At 41.5% G+C, this 17,126-nt stretch overlaps 1 protein-coding gene across 2 annotated transcripts in view; it reads left to right on the forward strand.

The window, feature by feature from the left end:
- The window catches only part of Ptpn9 (protein tyrosine phosphatase non-receptor type 9), a 95,124-nt gene that overhangs the window by 50,930 nt on the left and 27,068 nt on the right, over window positions 1-17,126 (forward strand). For both annotated transcript variants that reach the window (XM_052761359.1, XM_052761367.1), the window contains 5 exons: window positions 1,989-2,078; window positions 2,963-3,087; window positions 7,018-7,123; window positions 12,445-12,555; window positions 15,724-16,052. In XM_052761359.1, coding sequence (XP_052617319.1) covers window positions 1,989-2,078; window positions 2,963-3,087; window positions 7,018-7,123; window positions 12,445-12,555; window positions 15,724-16,052 — 761 coding nt within the window. The remainder of the gene's footprint in view (window positions 1-1,988; window positions 2,079-2,962; window positions 3,088-7,017; window positions 7,124-12,444; window positions 12,556-15,723; window positions 16,053-17,126) is intronic.

Below are 17,126 nucleotides of genomic sequence, written 5' to 3' on the forward strand. Positions count from 1 at the left end.
TGCATACCTGGTGCCCATGGAGGTCAGAAGAGAGCATTGGATTCCCAAGTACTAGAGTTACAGGAAGTTGTGAGCTGACATTTGGGTTGCTGGGGATGGAGACATGGTCATCTGTCTACAAGAGCATGGGTTCTTTTAACTGCTGAGCCCACTGTCCAGCCTCTTGATGATTGTTTTGTTTTGGTTTGGTTTTTCTTTTTCCTTTTTTCTTTTTTTTTTGGTTTTTCGAGACAGGGTTTCTCTGTGTAGCTTTGAGCCTTTCTTGGAACTCACTTTGTAGACCAGGCTGGCCTCGAACTCACAGAGATCCTCCTGCCTCTGCCTCCCGAGTGCTGGGATTAAAGGCATGCACCACCACTGCCTGGCTTGTTTTTGTTTTTCAAGACAGGGTTTCTCTGCATAGCCTTGGCTGTCCTGGATCTCTCTCTATAGACCAGGCTGGTCTCATAGAGAGCTGCCTGAATCTACCTCCTGAATGCTGAGATTAAAGGCCTGCACCACCACTGGCTATAATTTTTTAAAGATTGATTTTTGTGCTATGTTTGCTTTCTTTGTTTGTAGCATCTTGGATAGAAATGCTGTGTGTTATGTTACTTTGTGATTAGAAAATTCCTTTGAAGAAATATATTTTTTTTGGGGGGGGAGGTGACGGTTTCAAGATAGCCCCAGTTGTCTTGGAATTTGTTGGGTTTGCTTGAAACTCACAGAGATCTGCCTTCCTCTGCCTCCCAAGTGATGGAACTAGAGACATGCATCACCATGCCTGGCTACATCACTACAATATTAACTGTGCCATGATTGCTACTTAGAGAGTAGACAATTACAGACATGTTCTGATAAGGTAGCAGTACTAGGGAAGAACATTTCATTAAGCAAAGGAAGCATTTCTAAAGAAATTACTTCTAGCTGGACATAGTGGCTTACTCCTTTAATCCTAGCATTCAGGAGGCAGAAACAGTTGATTCTGTGAGTTCCAGGCCAAGCCTGTTCTATGTAGTGAGGTCTAGGCCAGCCAGGGCTACATAGTGGCACTCTGTTTCAAAACAAACAAACGAAACACCTAAGGGATGTGTGGGAATCAAGGACTGGTCAAGTACGGTAAAGAAGGCAGAAAGTATGGGCTGGAGAGCAGCTCAGCTATTAAAGGTTTACAGCCAAAAATACAAGGCACAGTCTGTTCAAATGTCCAGTACTAGAGAGTAAAATTTAGCTAAGGCGGAAGGTTTAGTGGGAGTCAAGGTGTGGTAAGAGTCCGAGTAAGAGATTGAGAGCACAGATCAATAAAGTCAGATCATTAAGGCCTCAGAAATCCATTAATGATACAAGCAACGTGATAGATTTTTTCCATATTTGCATTCCAGAAAGATTTTGACACAGTAGGTTTTGGAGAGTATATCTCAACTGTTATCCTTGAGCCAGAATAATCAGTTTTAAGCACATCATGTCAGGGGAGATGGAGAAAAGTGGACAAATTCTAGAATTCAAATGGGTAGGAACTACTTAAACTGGTATGTGATGAAAAGGAGTCAGGTATTCTGGGTTGGGACTATTGAGTCAATATCAATTGCTGGCATTTGTTAATTTAGGAGACATTGAAGTGGGGTGGGTTCATGTAGAAAGAAAAACATAATTTTAGTTTGTCTGTGCCTTTGGAATATCCAAATAGACATGTCCTGTAAGCAGCTAGAATCTGAGTGTGGGTTAAAGAGAAGAAATCTGCACTAAACTAGAGATTTCTGAATGACCAAACTAGAGCTGACTATTGGACGCATCAGAACAGATGGTCCTGTTAAGGTAGCTTTGGACAGGAATTTTGGTAACAGTAAGCTGCCCTGGAATGCATAAGGCGTATTGCTAAGGCAAAGGAATTCACAATTCATTTAGTTGACTTCTGATGTCGCTTAGCTCTGAGATTTGATGATTCCATAAAGTTGTTCTGGGTATATTGTATTTTCATATTACTTATCTCTTTATTGTTTCCGTTTTAGGAAACAAGAAGAAAGGAAGGCATCGTGAAGCTGAAACCTCACGAGGAACCTCTTCGTTCTGAGATCCTCAGTGGGAAATTCACCATCTTGGTGAGTCTTTAGAGCTTGTCTTGTGCTTTGTTACTTACTATTATAGTTGTTGTACTATTTGGGTTTTTGTGCGTAGGTTCCTATCAATACATTTTGCTAGTAAATTATTCTAACAATAATTGAATTATTACTAATTAAAAATTGTTAGTTATTAGTAATAGTTGAATTATTGAGTTATGGAGCAGTAGACTTAAAATTTTTCTCCATTGGTACTTTAAAGTTGTTGGTCAGCATCTGAGAAGGGTTAATAATATGTGAGAACATATCCTTACTTAATGTAAACTCTCCATTTATAGAGATCTCTTGGCCTCTCAGATAAATGTATAGTAATATGTTTATGGTAGGTCGGGCGGTGGTGGCGCACGCCTTTAATCCCAGCACTCGGGAGGCAGAGCCAGGCGGATCTCTGTGAGTTTGAGGCCAGCCTGGGCTACCAAGTGAGTTCCAGGAAAACGCGCAAAGCTACACAGAGAAACCCTATCTCGAAAAAACAAAAAAAAAAAAAAAAAAAAAAAAAAAAATGTTTATGGTAGCCTGGAAACCATTATCTTAATCTGTTTCTCTCTATCCTGCTGGGAAATTAGTTACAAATCCAGTGCAGAATTGCTTTTAGATTGCTCTGGCTCTGCAGTTGTAAAAAAATGTGATTTTTCTTTTTTTTTTTTAAGCCACAAGAATATGGTTCAAGGGAATGCTGAGAGAATCAGACATGGGTAATGATAACATTTCTCCCTTTGTGGAAGATAGATGCAGATTGAAGATCGAAGAAGTTCTTTTAGTATCTGTTCTCTTCATTTATCAAGTCTTATCCAGCATAATAAGTCTAAATGATTGTTGTGATTTTTTTAATTTGATTCTAAATATTTCTTGTTTCTTTGCTTTAGAATGTTCGAGACCCAACTGGAGCCTCCATTGCCCTTTTCACTGCCAGGTTACATCATCCTCACAAGTCCGTCCAACATGTGGTACTTCAGGCCTTGTTTTATTTGCTAGACAGAGCTGTGGACAGGTGAGCACTGAGATTGTCTGGTTGGTATCTGCATCATTACGGAAGTGAAGTTTTGAGGGATGAAATTCACAAGTGCTTTCACCGTGTCCCTAGGATCCAGCCTGACAGTCTAGGAGGAGAACACACCTCATGTTTTGAAGAGTGTTTATTTCTGGTGTCTTAGGATGCTGGGTGCTCTTGGTTTCCGTCCCCTTGCCTATTTTAGGATTAACAGAAGCTGGGAAAGAGATTCATAACAGTTGTTTGTACATTGAGAATGGTTTATTGAAGAAAGTGAGGAGAAAAGGAACTATGTTGATTGCTTTTGTGTGTGTTTTAATATAGGGCATTCATATGCTAAGTCATGAGCTCTATCATTAGGTTATATCCTAATCCCTCTTTTTTTTAAAATTTTTTATTTTTTGCTGTTAACCTTTAACTTTGAGTGAGATACAGTCTGACTTGTTGCCCAGGGTGGGCTTGAAATCATTCTATAGCTCAGTCCAGATAATGAATTTACTATCTTCTTACTTCAGCATCTCAAATAGCAGAGATTATAGGCCTGTATTACCTGGCCCAGGTCATCTGTTAGTTGGTTTTGTTCATATTAAAACCCTCTTGGGGCTGGAGAAATGGCTCAGAATTGTTAAGAACACTGGATACTGTTTTAGAGGACCCAGGTTCGATTCCCAGCACCCACATGGTGGCTAATAACCATCTATAACTCCAGTCCCATACATCAATGGCTTCTTCTACCTTCTGTGACCATCAGGCATGCCCGTGGTACACAGATATACACGCAGGCAAAACACTCATACACATAAAATAAAAATAATAATTAAAAAAACACAACCCTCTGGGATAACCTGGCGATATACAGGGTTAGCTACTTGCCTAGCATGTGGAAGACTTCAGGTTCTGTCTCTAGTATGGAAAAACAAAGATAAAATAAGCCAGGCCCTGGCAGATCTCTGATTTTGAGGCCAGCCTGTTCTACAGAGCTAGTTCAAGGACAGCCAGGCTACGCAGAGAAACCCTGTCTTGAAAAAAACCAACCAACCCACCAACCAACCAACTAGTCAAACAAACAAAAAACCAAGTAGTACCTGCAGTCTTAGCACTCTGGAATCAGAGGCAGGAGGATCACCACAAATTTGAGGTTTACCAGGTCTACATAGTAAGTTTCAGGCTAGCCAAGGCTACATAGAGAAAATCTGTCTTAGTAAAAACTAAACCAAACCAAATAAACCAACCTGGGAGTTGGTGTTACGTGGCTCCGTGGTAGAGTGCTTGCCTAGCTTGCCTGCTACCCTGTGTTCCCAGTGCTACAAAAATAAAGAAATAGCCAGGTGGTTTGGTGCACACCTTTAATTCCAGCATTCTGGAGGGAGAGGCTGGTGGGTCTTTGAGTTTGAGGCCAGCTTGGTCTACACAGTGAGATCTAGGCTATCCAGAGCTATATGGTGATTCCCTGCCTGAAAAAAAGAGGGTGGGGAGTTTGGGGTGCTGGGAGATGGCTCAGCAGTTTAGAGTACTGGCTAATCATTCAGAAGACTGGGTTTCTATTCCCAATACCCACATGGTGGCTCACAACTATTGGTAGCTACAATTCCAGGAGAATCCGACACCATCTCTGACCTCTGTGGTTACCAGACATGTGGTGCACATACATACATGGGGGCAAAACACTCATACATATAAAGGAAATTAAAAATAACCGTTGGCTTGTTGGCCTATTATACCTGTAAGCACTTAGGAAGTGGGCGAAGATTCTACTATTTTGAGGCAAGCTTAGGTTGTGAGAAGAGACTCTGTCTCAAAAAAGGAGCAAAAACCAAACAAAATAAAATAAAAAAGCCCTGACCACAGCCTGTGGGGATCAGACACGGTGGTACCTTAAAGACTGAGGTGGTAGCAGTGTGAGTTTGAGGCTAGCTGGTGCTACATAGAGAGTTCCAGAATGGTCTAGTTTTTTGTTGTTTTTTTGTTTTGTTTTGTTTTTTCAAGACAGGGTTTCTCTGTATGTAGCCTTGGCTGTCCTGGAACTCAGAGATTTTTTTCTTCCTGCCTCGACCTCTCGAGTGCTGGGGGTTAAAGATGCACCACTACTGCCTGTCTTCTTTTTTGTTGTTGTTTTGTTGTTGTTGTTGTTGTTGTTTGTTTGTTTTTCTTTTTTTGAGACAGGGTTTCTCTGTGTAGTCCTGGCTGTCCTGGAACTCACTTTGTAGCCCAGGCTGACCTCAAACTCAGCGATCTACCTGCCTCTGCCTCCCGAGTGCTGGGATTAAAGGCGTGTGCCCCAACCCCCAGTACCAGTGCTTTGTTTTGAGACAGGGTTTCATACAGCTTTACCTGGCCTAGATTAGGGATTTACAGATTGAGAGTAGCCAAGAGACTGTCTGAGTTGGGGCTCTCTGAATAGTTAACTAGTTACTGTCTTGTTGGTTACTTTTAAAGCTTTTAGCTTCTGCTCTTGATACTTAGTGGGAGATAACATGCAAAGCCTACAATGCTGTTATTCTGAAAAGGAGAAGTAGCCGAGGAGTGAGGACCAGTAACTTCAACAGACTTGTACTCCCTAAGTAGCAGTTTGGAATTTCTCAGCCCTCAGTCTTTAGGGATACTTTCCAGACTGTGGAGACTTTTGAAATGCTCCGTGAGTTTAGGAGAATGAAGGAAAGCCGCCTTTCTCAGAAAATCTAGTATTGACCTCCTAAGTAGAAAGGTAATGCTGTCATGGATATTCACTTATCTATTCTCGGTCTTCCTCAGAGGGACCCATAACCTGTCTTACTGCTTTGGTTGCCCTTCATGTACTGCCTTTCTTTGACACAAGTGCCGTGGACTGTGTTTTAAACTTTTGTATCTCCTGCTGCATATAGCTCAAGAGTCAAACTTAGTGGGAAACAGTTGGCTATCATTGTGACACCTCCTAATGTATACCAAGAAAGCACATTATGTTCTCTGTCATTCCATGTGTGTTCAGCAGATGAGAAATTTCATACAGACTATAGAACCTGGATCATTGTGCCCTGTGGTTTCTTCGTATTTCATTTATTTCCCGTCATTGACTTGTTTTAGGCCCCTATCTTGAGAAAAAAATCTGTAATTCTTTTAAATGGCCCTAGTTGAGCTTGTGGAGAAATGGAAATTCTCTAGACCTGGATGATCTACTTGGTAATTATGCCTCATTTGACAGCGTCTGTGATCTGCTGAATGGTAGTCTCTGTGGGGTTATGAAGAAGGAATCAAGATTAATACTAAATTCTGCCAGAAAACCTTCCGTGCATTTTAGAATGATAAGTGTTTATGCTTTTTTTTTCTTTTTAGAAAGTTAATTCACTAATAATGAGGTATATTAGATACACAACAAACTTTACATACAGGAACTGAATTTTGAAGTATTTTTATACACACATAATTGGCAGGACTTGAGATTTTTAAATGTTAGCTTTTAGTCAGGAGATCCTTCTTAGATTTTGTAGAAGTATGATGCAAAGATGTGGACACAAAAGAATAACCTTGAGGTGGCTGATATCTCCAGTCCTACAAATAAGGAGAGTGAATCATGAGGATTGCTTGGACTTGGAGGCAAGCATGAGTTAAGCGTGTTCAAAGCTAGCCTGGGCTGCATGAGACCGTAGAAGTGTAAGAATTTGCTATCTATAAATAGTATGATCAAATAATTTATTTCTAGACTGGCAAGATGGCTTAGTATCTGAAAGCACTTTCCATACAAACCTGAGGACCGTAGTTTAATCCCTGGATCTCATGGTGGAGGGAAAGGAGGGAGCCAACTCCTGAAAGTTGTCTTCTGACCCCACACTTGCTGTGGCACTCCCCCCACCTCACGCCCCCATGGATGATGTTAAAAAACATGTAAGGATCTAGTTTAACTTTGAATGAAACATTTGTATTGAATTAAATGTTTGTTTAATAATTGGTTTACAGCTTTGAAACTCAAAGGAATGGATTGGTGTTTATCTATGACATGTGTGGTTCTAATTATGCCAACTTCGAGCTAGATCTTGGCAAGAAAGTCCTAAATCTGCTGAAGGTAAGGTTGTAAAGAGGGAATCCTTTTAAGTTTCCTTTTCTCTTTTTATTCTTTGGGGAAGTATTTAGGGAAAATACAAACTTCAGACATTATGTTCAGTTTTAAATATCACCTATATATGATAATTAATATCTGCTTCCTTAGAACAAGAAGTGGTCTTAAAAGTCAATTTGAAAGATTTGAGATGGCCTAGTGGCTCATACCAGTAATCCAAGCACTTGGGAAGCCAAAGGCAAGAGTAATGCCATGGGTTTGAGCTAGCCTGGGCTGTACAGTGAATTCTACTTCAGCCTTGGCTACAAAGTACGATTCAGACTAGCCTGAGCTATATAAGGAGTGAGATCCTTACACACACACACACACACACACACATTCTCCCTCTCTCTCTCTCTCTCTCTCTCTCTCTCTCTCTCTCTCTCTCTCTCTCTCAAACTAAAACAAAAACAAATTAAACGGAAATAAAGAAAATGGAAAATCACAAGCAAATCCTTAGCTACAAAAGTGTTCCTTTTCCAGAGTTTTGTGGAACAGGCCTACCTATGGCAACTGTGAAAAATGCCATCTAGTGACTTTCTAGACATGTGTTGGCTGAATTCAGGATGAAATGTGTTAGGCATTTTACTTTAGTGCATGTAAGTTCATTTGGTCTGTTTATATTCATGTAGAATTTTCCACATATATAGATGTGTAAAAGTCCTATACACCTAGCTTCATAGTTTCTTATCCCTAAATCTTAGGCCTAGTGGCTTGTTTTATAAATATATGTATACATGTATGTGTTTATGTGTGTACAGGTGCACTTGTGTGCTTGTGTGTATGGTAGAGAGCAGACAACGTTAGGTGTTATTCTCAGGCATGTCATCTACTTTTGAGACAAAGTCTGTCATTGGCCTGCAGTTCACCAGTTAAGCTAGACTGGCGCACTCACATGCCCCAGGGGTCCTCCTGTTTCTGCTTCACACTTAGCAATTTTGCATTTTAGTTCTAGAAAATGAATTCAAATCCTTGTGCTTGTGGGGCAAGCACATTACCAACTTAGCTATCTTCCCAGCCATAAAGGTATTTTTACTCTTTGTATTTCAAAGATAATGAGGTAAGGCTTAGGATGTAGTTCAGCTGGTAGCATTCAGAAGGCCTTGTATTTGATTCCAAGTACTTAGTATCAGGAGGTGGAAGCAGGAGGATTAGAAGCCCAAGGTCATCCTTGGCTACACAGCAAGTTCTGTGCCACAACAGGTTGTTTTACTATTGCTGTGACAAAACACCATGACCAAAGTAGGTATGAAAGAAAGCATTTAATTAGAGTCCATGATGGTGGAGCAAAGGTATGGTAGTAGTAACAGTTGAGAACTCACATCTTGATCCAATAGCTGGAGGGAGAGCACACTGGAAATTGTACCAGTCTTTTGAAACTTCAAAGCTTGCCCTCAGCAATACACCGTCTCTAACAGGGCCACACTTCCTCATCCTTCCCAAACAGTTCCACCAACATGGGATCCAGTATTCAAATATATGAGCCTCTGGGGACCATTTTCATTCGAACTACTAGAATGGACTACATGAGACCATGTCCCAGACAACAACAACAACCCCCTACTCCCTAATACACAAAACTTCATTATGATGTGTAACTGTTTAATATGAGTAGGGAAGATTGAATGACATAAAAATAGCTATGGTGGCACATGCCTATAATCTCACCACTCGTGATAAGATGTGTTCAAGACCACCCTGGACTACATAACCAGATCCTTTGTCTCAGAAAACAAAAATATGCAAGTGAAATAACATAAATGTTGAGGAGCTAGGAGTGTAGTTCAGCTGGAGACTATGCACTTGGCATTTGTGGGGTGTATGGTCATGTGGTTATCATACTAGCACTTGAGAAGCTGGGGGGAAAGACTGCCAAAAGTTCCGTGCCAGATTGGGCTACATATGCGTACCAGCCCAGCCCAGGCTGCCTTAGACAAGACCCTGGCTTCAACTAAGGTAAAACAACACAACAGAAGGAAAAACATTTGGGTCAGCTTGTCCTAGAACGGGAGAAAAGCAGAGGGCGGTGGATCTGTGAGTTTAAGGTCAGCCTACACTACACAGCAAGTTCGAAGCCAGTCAAGACAACATAGTGAGACCCTTTCTAGAGGAAAACAAAAAAGGCGCTTGTGTTTCTAGGATAGTGTTTCAGAAACTGAACTGACTAAGGGTAGATGTATATTTTAAAGTATATAATGGGGGGCTGGAGACATGGCTCAGTGGTTAAGAGCACTGGCTGCTTTTCCAGCACCCACCTGGCAGCTCACAGCTGTCTGTAGATCCCGTTCCAGGGGATCCAACATCCTCACATCCTCACAGCAATGCACATAACATAAATTTTTTGTTTTGTTTCTTTTCTTGTTTTTGTTTTTTCAAGACAGGGTTTCTCCATGTAGTTTTGCTGCCTGTCCTGGATCTCGCTCTCTAGACCAGGCTAGCCTTGAACTCACAGAGATCCACCTGGCTTTGCCTCCCGAGTGCTGGGATTAAAGGCATGCACCACCACTGCCCGGCAAAACATAAAATTTTTAAAAATAAAAAAAAGAATGTGTAATGGAAGATGCTTCCTAAAGACACCATCAGTGAACAGGTCTACCAAGACTTTATGAGGTAGCTTCTTTTCTCTGTTTGGTCCTATTGTGACATAGGGTCCCTACGTAGTATAGGCTTGCCTAGCACTTGCTGTGTAGACCAGGCTCTGCACCGCCCAAGGGCTGGTACGGTACAGTTATTTAAGTGGACTATGCCTGTTCTCTTATCTTTTTGCCCTGATGAAGATGATGTAGTGTAATGATTTCTGCTATCCATCATTTTATTGAAATCAATGTATTTCTCCAAATTGATTAGGCACTTAAAGGGGCTTTGGGTATTTAGGTCCTGAAATAAATTCTTGTGTCCTTGAAGGAAGGGATAAAAAGTAGTTTTTAAGTCTGAATGAAGAAGCCTTTGGAGAACCTTGTTGTGGGTGTTGTGTAGTTTGTGTAAGAAGTGTTTGTAAATTCCTCAAATTTAATAGAACCAAGACTAACTGGAGCTGGAGGCGGTGGTGCATGTCTTTAATCCTAGTACTTGGAAGGCAGAGACAGGTGTATATGTGTAAGTTCAAAGCTAGACTGGTCTTCAGAGAAAGCTCCAGGACAGCTGGGGCTACATTGAGACAGAGAAACCCTGTCTCTAAACAAACAAACAAACAAACAAAAAAACGAACGCTAACTGGAAAGACAGAGAGTAACAAGTGTTGCTTGAGTTTTCCTGCCTGGCCCACAGTCAGGACAAATCTCTCTCACCCGCCAGTCCCAAGCCGCTCAAACCCGATCAAGTAAACACAGAGACTTATATTGGTTACAAACTGTATGGCCGTGGCAGGCTTCTTGCTAACTGTTCTTACAGCTTAAATTAATCCATTTCTATTAATCTATACCTTGCCACGTGGCTTGTGGCTTACCGGTACTTTACATCTTCCTTGTCCTGATCGCGGCTGGCAGTGTCTCCCCCACCAGCTTCCTGTTCTCTCAATTTTCCTCTCTGTTAGTACCGCCTATACTTCCTGCCTGGCCACTGCCAATCAGTGATTTATTCATTGACCAATCAGCAACACATTTGACATACAGACCATCCCACAGCAAACAAGTGAAATTAAGATTGGTTTATTCAAAACGTAAGAAAAATTAGGGTAGGAGATTTTTAAAGCTACAGTTGCCTTTTTTAAAGCCAATTACCAGGATTTATTTATTTATTTATTTATTTATTTATTTACATACTTAATTTTCATGTGTGCATTAATGTGTGTATATGTGAACGTCAGGGATCAACCTTAGATGCCATCCTTAGGACTTGTATACCTTGTTTTTTTGAGATTGTGTCTTTCCCAGGGACTTGGGGCTCACTGATTATTAGGCTAGGCTGCTGGCCAGTGAGCCTCAGGGATCCATCCTTTTGTCTCACTTGTGCTGGTGTTACACACCTAGGTTTTATGTGGGTCCTGGAGATTGAGTTCAGGTCCTCCACACTTGTGTGGTTTGTACTTCCCTGACTGAGCCATCCCGCCAGCCCCCTGGTTTCTTACTACATGGGAACCCTGCTCCCGAGAAAGGCTGGAGTGTGAAAAAGTGTCATGAAACCAAGCACTGTCACTTAGCAGTGATATGCCATCTCTATGTCTTGTATACATAGGATTCTCTTTTTTTCCTCTAAGAGTAGTTTAGACTGTTCCTTTTTTGAGACCTCATTTGTACTTGTACAGACTAGATCATATTTATTTATTTATATATTTATTTTGTAGTGTTGGGTATCAAACCTATGTCATGTGTATGCTAAGCACACACTATAACTGAGTTATGCCTCCAACCTTGATTGTATATATTGGTTTAATAAACAAATGGAGAAAAGATTAAAAATAGGGGCTGGAGAGATGGCTCAGAGGTTAAGAGCACTGACTGTTCTTCCAGAGGTCCTGAGTTCAATTCCCAGCACCCACATGGCGGCTCATAACCATCTGTAATGAGATTTGGCACCCTCTTCTGTATACATAATAAATAAATAAATCTTTAAAAAAAGATTAAAAATAGAAATATTGTATGTGCACATAGATATTGAACTACATGAAGATTATATAAGTAACATGTTTATTTTATCTTCAGTTTATTAAAAACCTAAGTTTTTTTTTTTGTTTTGTTTTGTTTTGTTTCGTTTTTTGATTTTTCGAGACAGGGTTACTCTGTGTAGTTTTGGTGCCTTTCCTGGAACTTGATCTGTAGCCCAGGCTGTCCTCAAACTCACAGAGATCCGCCTGGCTCCTCCGGAGTGCTGGGATTAAAGGCGTGCGCCACCATCGCCCAGCTAAAAAACCTAAGTTTTAAGAAGCTGAACTTTTGTAGGATGCATATTTATATGCTTGTGTGTAGAAAAGTCAGGGCTGCAAGATGGCTGGTAAAGGCACTTGCTGTGAAAGCCTGGTGACCTGTGTTGAACACCTAGAATCCATACAGAGGTGAAAGCAGGGGACTCATATGGACACTATGGCACCCATGCACCCACTCACCAGTAATACAAAATAAAATAATAGTTCTTGATCCATAAAGTTGATGGCTAACATAAATGTAATATCATTTAAAGGTAGATCAGCTTCTAATTTCTTCATTTCTTTTAATTACTTTCAACCTACCTATTTGTCTGGATTAAGCTGTCAAGTTACTCTGTTCACTGGGAAGGAAGAAGAGTGAAAAGAAGCCATACTTTGGGCCATACAGTATCCTTGGGTTTTAACTCTTTCTATGTTTTCAACACAGGGAGCATTTCCAGCTCGTTTGAAGAAGGTGCTGATTGTAGGAGCACCCATATGGTTCCGAGTGCCCTATTCTATCATCAGCCTGCTCTTGAAGGACAAAGTCCGGGAGAGGGTAAGGCAGCCTTTTCTTATTGGAGGTAGATAAATAGATTCTAGTATCTGCCAGTTAGGCATCTGCTTTCAAAGAATCTTCTAGCTTATCTCCCAGAATGTTTTTTCTCCTTAAAGATTTATTTATTGGGGCTGGAGAAATGGCTTAGAGGTTAAGAGCACTGACTGCTCTTCCAGAGGTCCTGAGTTCAATTCCCAGCAACCACATGGTGGCTCATAACCATCTGTAATGAGATCTGGTGCCCTCTTCTGGCCTGCAGACATACATGCAGGCAGAACACTGTATACATGATAAATTAATAAATCTTAAAAAATAAAAAGATTTATTTATTATGTATACAGTGTTCTGCCTGCATGCCAGAAGAGGGCGTCAGATCTCATTACAGATGGTTGCGAGCCACCATGTGGTTGCTGGGAATTGAACTCAGGACCTCTGGAAGAAGAGCTAGTGCTCTTAACTGCTGAGCCATCTCCAGCCCCTCCCAGAATGTTTTCTGCTTCTGTTATTGTATTCATTCACATTCTTCATTCAGTCATTAGCTTGGGACAGAACACCTCCTTCACTGTCCACAAATTTGTTTTGAGTTGGAAAACGGCAGTTTATCTGACTCTTTCTTCACACCACCTTGAATAAAACAGTATTGGAGGAGCTGGAGAGATGGCTTAGTGGTTAAGAGCACTGACTGCTCTTCCAAAGGTCATGAGTTCAGTTTCCAGCAACCACATGGTGGCTCACAAGCACCTGTAATGAGATCTGGCGCCCTCTTCTGGCCTGCAGGGACACATGCAGGCAGAATGCTGTATACATAATAAATCTTAAAAACAAACAAACAAAAAATATTAAAAAAAAAAACAGTATTGGACCAATGTGTCCCAGGAGTATTTTATTTCTATTTATTCATTTTTCAATAATTTATTTTATGTGCTTTGGTGTGAATGCAAGTATCAGAAACCCTGGAACTAGAGCTACAGACAGCTGTGAGCTGCTATGTGGATGCTGGGAATTGAACCCGGGTCCTCTGGAAGAACAGCCAGTGCTAGTGCTCCCAGCCCATGAGCCATCTCTCCATCCCCTGAGAAGTATTTTAAGGATTATATGATTTCCAAAGTTAACTTAGTGCTGCATAAGGCATTATAAATATTGAACAGAATTGAAAGGTTTCGAAGGTTGGGTGTGTAACTCAGTGTCAGAGTGCATTCTCAGCATGCCCAAGGGACTAGGTCTAGTCCCCAAAACCCCAAACCAAGACCAAGACCAAAAGTCAGCATTTAACATATTTATACTATCTGAACAGGTATTAGAATTGATCTGGGGCTGAGCATGTAGTTTAATGGTAGAGTACTTGCCTAGCTTTAAAAGGCCCCTGGAGTCTGTCTCTAGTATACAGAGAGAGAGAGAGAGGGGGGGGGGGGGGGAGGGAAGGAGAGAGGAGAGCAAGCCAAAGCCAAACCCTGGTTTATTTACTGGAAAGTACTATTAAGTTTCTGTGACTTTCAGAGTGATAGGGAGGTCTCTTCCTGGTTTTATTTGTTCCTTTTCTTTTGGTCTTTTTATTTATCCTTTGAGACAGTTTCATTCTGTAGCTGAGGCTGGCCTATAGCTGCTCACTGTGTAGTAGGCATCACATTCATGGCTGTCTTCCTGTCTCAACCTTCCAAGTACTGGGATTGTAGGAGTGTACCATCATGCATATCTCTGGGTATTGTGTTTTCTTTCATTGTTTTTTTTTGGGGGGGGGACTGGCATCTCTTGAGACAGGGTTTCTCTGTGTAGCTTTTGGAACCTGTTCTGGAACTCACTATGTAGACCAGGCTGTCTTCGAACTCACAGAGATCCGCCTGGCTCTGCTTCCCACGTGCTGGAATGAAAGACGTGAGTCACCACTGCCTGGCTAAGATCTATTTTTTTTCAATTTTACCTGTATGGGTATTTTGCCTACATGTATGTCTATGTACCATGTGTGTGCCTGGTGTCATCAGAAGCCAGAAGAGGGCATTAGATCCCCTGGAACTGTAGTTAAGCCATGTGGATGCTGTGAACTGAACTGGGTCTTAATTATTTAACATCTCTCCAGCTTTTGTGAGCTAGTTCTTTAAGCGGTAGAGGAGGAAAGGGGATAGCTTTTTAAGAAGAGGTTGAGGGTGGGGTGCTGGAGTGGTACCTCAGTGATTAAGAGCATGTACCTGAGTTGGGTTTCCAGCACCCAAGTTTGTTGGCTCCTCACTATAAGTGCAATTCTAGGGATTTAGGTGTCCTCTTCTGGCCGCGCATCATCTGCATGTGGTATATTGGTATATACTCACACAGACCGACAGACAGACAGACACACACACACACTTAAAAAAATAAGAAGAGGCACCAGCAAGGGGACAGTCTTTTAAGAATAGCATTCCTGCCAGGGGGTGGTGGCGCACGCCTATAATCCCAGCACTTGGGAGGCAGAGGCAGGTGGATCTCTGTGAGTTCGAGGCCAGCCTGATCTACAGAGCTGGTCCAGGACAGGCTCCAAAGCTGCAGAGAAACCCTGTCTCGAAAAATAAAAAAAAAAAGAATAGCATTCCTGCGCTACAAAGATTTTAAGGAGAACTATCTAGGCCATCTTGGCTTAGCATGGCTATATTTAAGTGCGTACCTGAATCAAATATGATTACTTATCTAGTGTTTTCTGAGATGACCATTTTGAGGTGTCTTTGTCTTTTGTGGAAATCTGTCTTTGAGGACATTCGTACAAAGCCGTGAGTAAAATATAAGCTAAGAGACTTAGAATAGGTTGAGTTAGTATACAACTGTCAGAAGTAGTCATTACCTATGTATTCTTAGCTTCTAGAAGGAAGAGTACCAGCAAGAGATGTTGCTGAAAAGCCTTGTTGATAGTAGGAAGCCTTTGTTCACTATCCCTTCGTTTCAGAAGAGAAGTAACTTGGACTCTCATTCCAGGAGTGAATTTGAGAGACAGTCTCAGGATTCAAACTTAGCTATCTGAGAAATTCATAGGATTTTAATCCAAAGGGAATAAAATTCACTCTGCTTCTTTTCAAATATAGAGTGGTTCAAGCAAATTTCCTCTGATTTTCAAATCTAATGTAAGCACATTTGTTTTTTGATCTTGTCTGTATGCTTTCTGACTTATAGCCCCAGTGCTCAGTGTAGCTCTTTGTGTCCTTACAGATTCAGATATTAAAGACATCTGAAGTTACCCAGCACCTGCCTAGGGAGTGCCTTCCAGAAAATCTGGGTGGGTACGTCAAAATTGACCTCGCCACTTGGAATTTCCAGTTCCTGCCCCAAGTGAACGGCCACCCAGATCCCTTCGATGAGATCATCCTGTTTTCCCTACCTCCTGCCTTAGACTGGGACTCAGTACATGTTCCAGGTCCCCATGCCATGACCATCCAAGAGTTGGTAGACTATGTTAATACCAGGCAAAAGCGGGGCATATATGAGGAGTATGAAGACATCCGCCGTGAGAACCCTGTTGGCACTTTCCACTGTTCCATGTAAGTAGGAGAGGTTTGGGTCAACAATCAGTTCCCAAGGTGCTTCTGGCAAGTGATGACTGCAGCTGTTTCGATACCTCAGTTCCTTTATAGAGGGTTTCCCTGGGGTCAAGAGGCTTCACGTGAAGGCGAAACATGGTAGTGCATGCCTTTAATCCCAGTGTTTGGAAGACAGATGAAAGTGAATCTATGAGGTGGAAGCCAGCCTGGTCTACATAGTGAGCTGCAGCCAGCCAGGACAGCACTTGAATGAACGAATGAATGAATGAATGAATGAATGAATGAATAGTAAGTAAATAAATAAAATGTTTCATGGGGAGATGGTTAAGTGGGAAAGAGCACTTACTCTGCAACATGAGGATTTTGGTTCAAACCTCCAGCCCCCATATAAAAAGGTAGGCATGGCTGCACTTGCATATAATGTCACCATTGTTGGGCCAGATACAAGTGGGTCTGGAGTGCTCACTGATCCAGGCAATAGGTTAAGAACAACAGATGAAGATGAAGACAGCTGATGTCTTGCCTTGCCCTTTGCATGCACATGCACAGGCACAGGCACGTGCACGTCTACACTCAAGGGCACACAATACATACATACTAATATACACAAAAAGCTTCACAGGCACTTAATAGTTTTGTCTGGACTTGTTCTCTCCTGCTTTGGACTTGTTGATGTCTTATGCCTTGAAACTTCTGGTGGTCTTTGGTACCAATAGGAAAACCTTGTAATGATCTTTATATATTTCTTCCTTTTTCTATTCATTCATTCATTTGCTTTTTATTCATTCATTCATTCATTTGCTATTTATTTATTTGTTTGTTTGCTTGCTTACTTATTATTTGAAACAGTGTGGCCCGGGCTGGTCCGAAACTCACTTTATAGACCAGACTGGCCTTGAACTTACAGAGGTCCTCCTGTCTCTGCCTCCGGAGTGCTGGTCTTGTTATGGGCATGTACCACTGTGGCAAGCTTGGATATTTTCTTGAAATGCAAATGTTGTTTAAGAAAGGCCTACAATGTAATAAAATGCTAGATCTTGGAAGGAAAAGGTACTGTGTATTCACAAGAATCCT

This window comes from Peromyscus californicus, unplaced genomic scaffold (genome assembly GCF_007827085.1).
Source record: "Peromyscus californicus insignis strain IS unplaced genomic scaffold, ASM782708v3 Scaffold_11__1_contigs__length_118956290, whole genome shotgun sequence".
In the NCBI taxonomy this organism is placed as follows: Eukaryota; Metazoa; Chordata; class Mammalia; order Rodentia; family Cricetidae; genus Peromyscus; species Peromyscus californicus.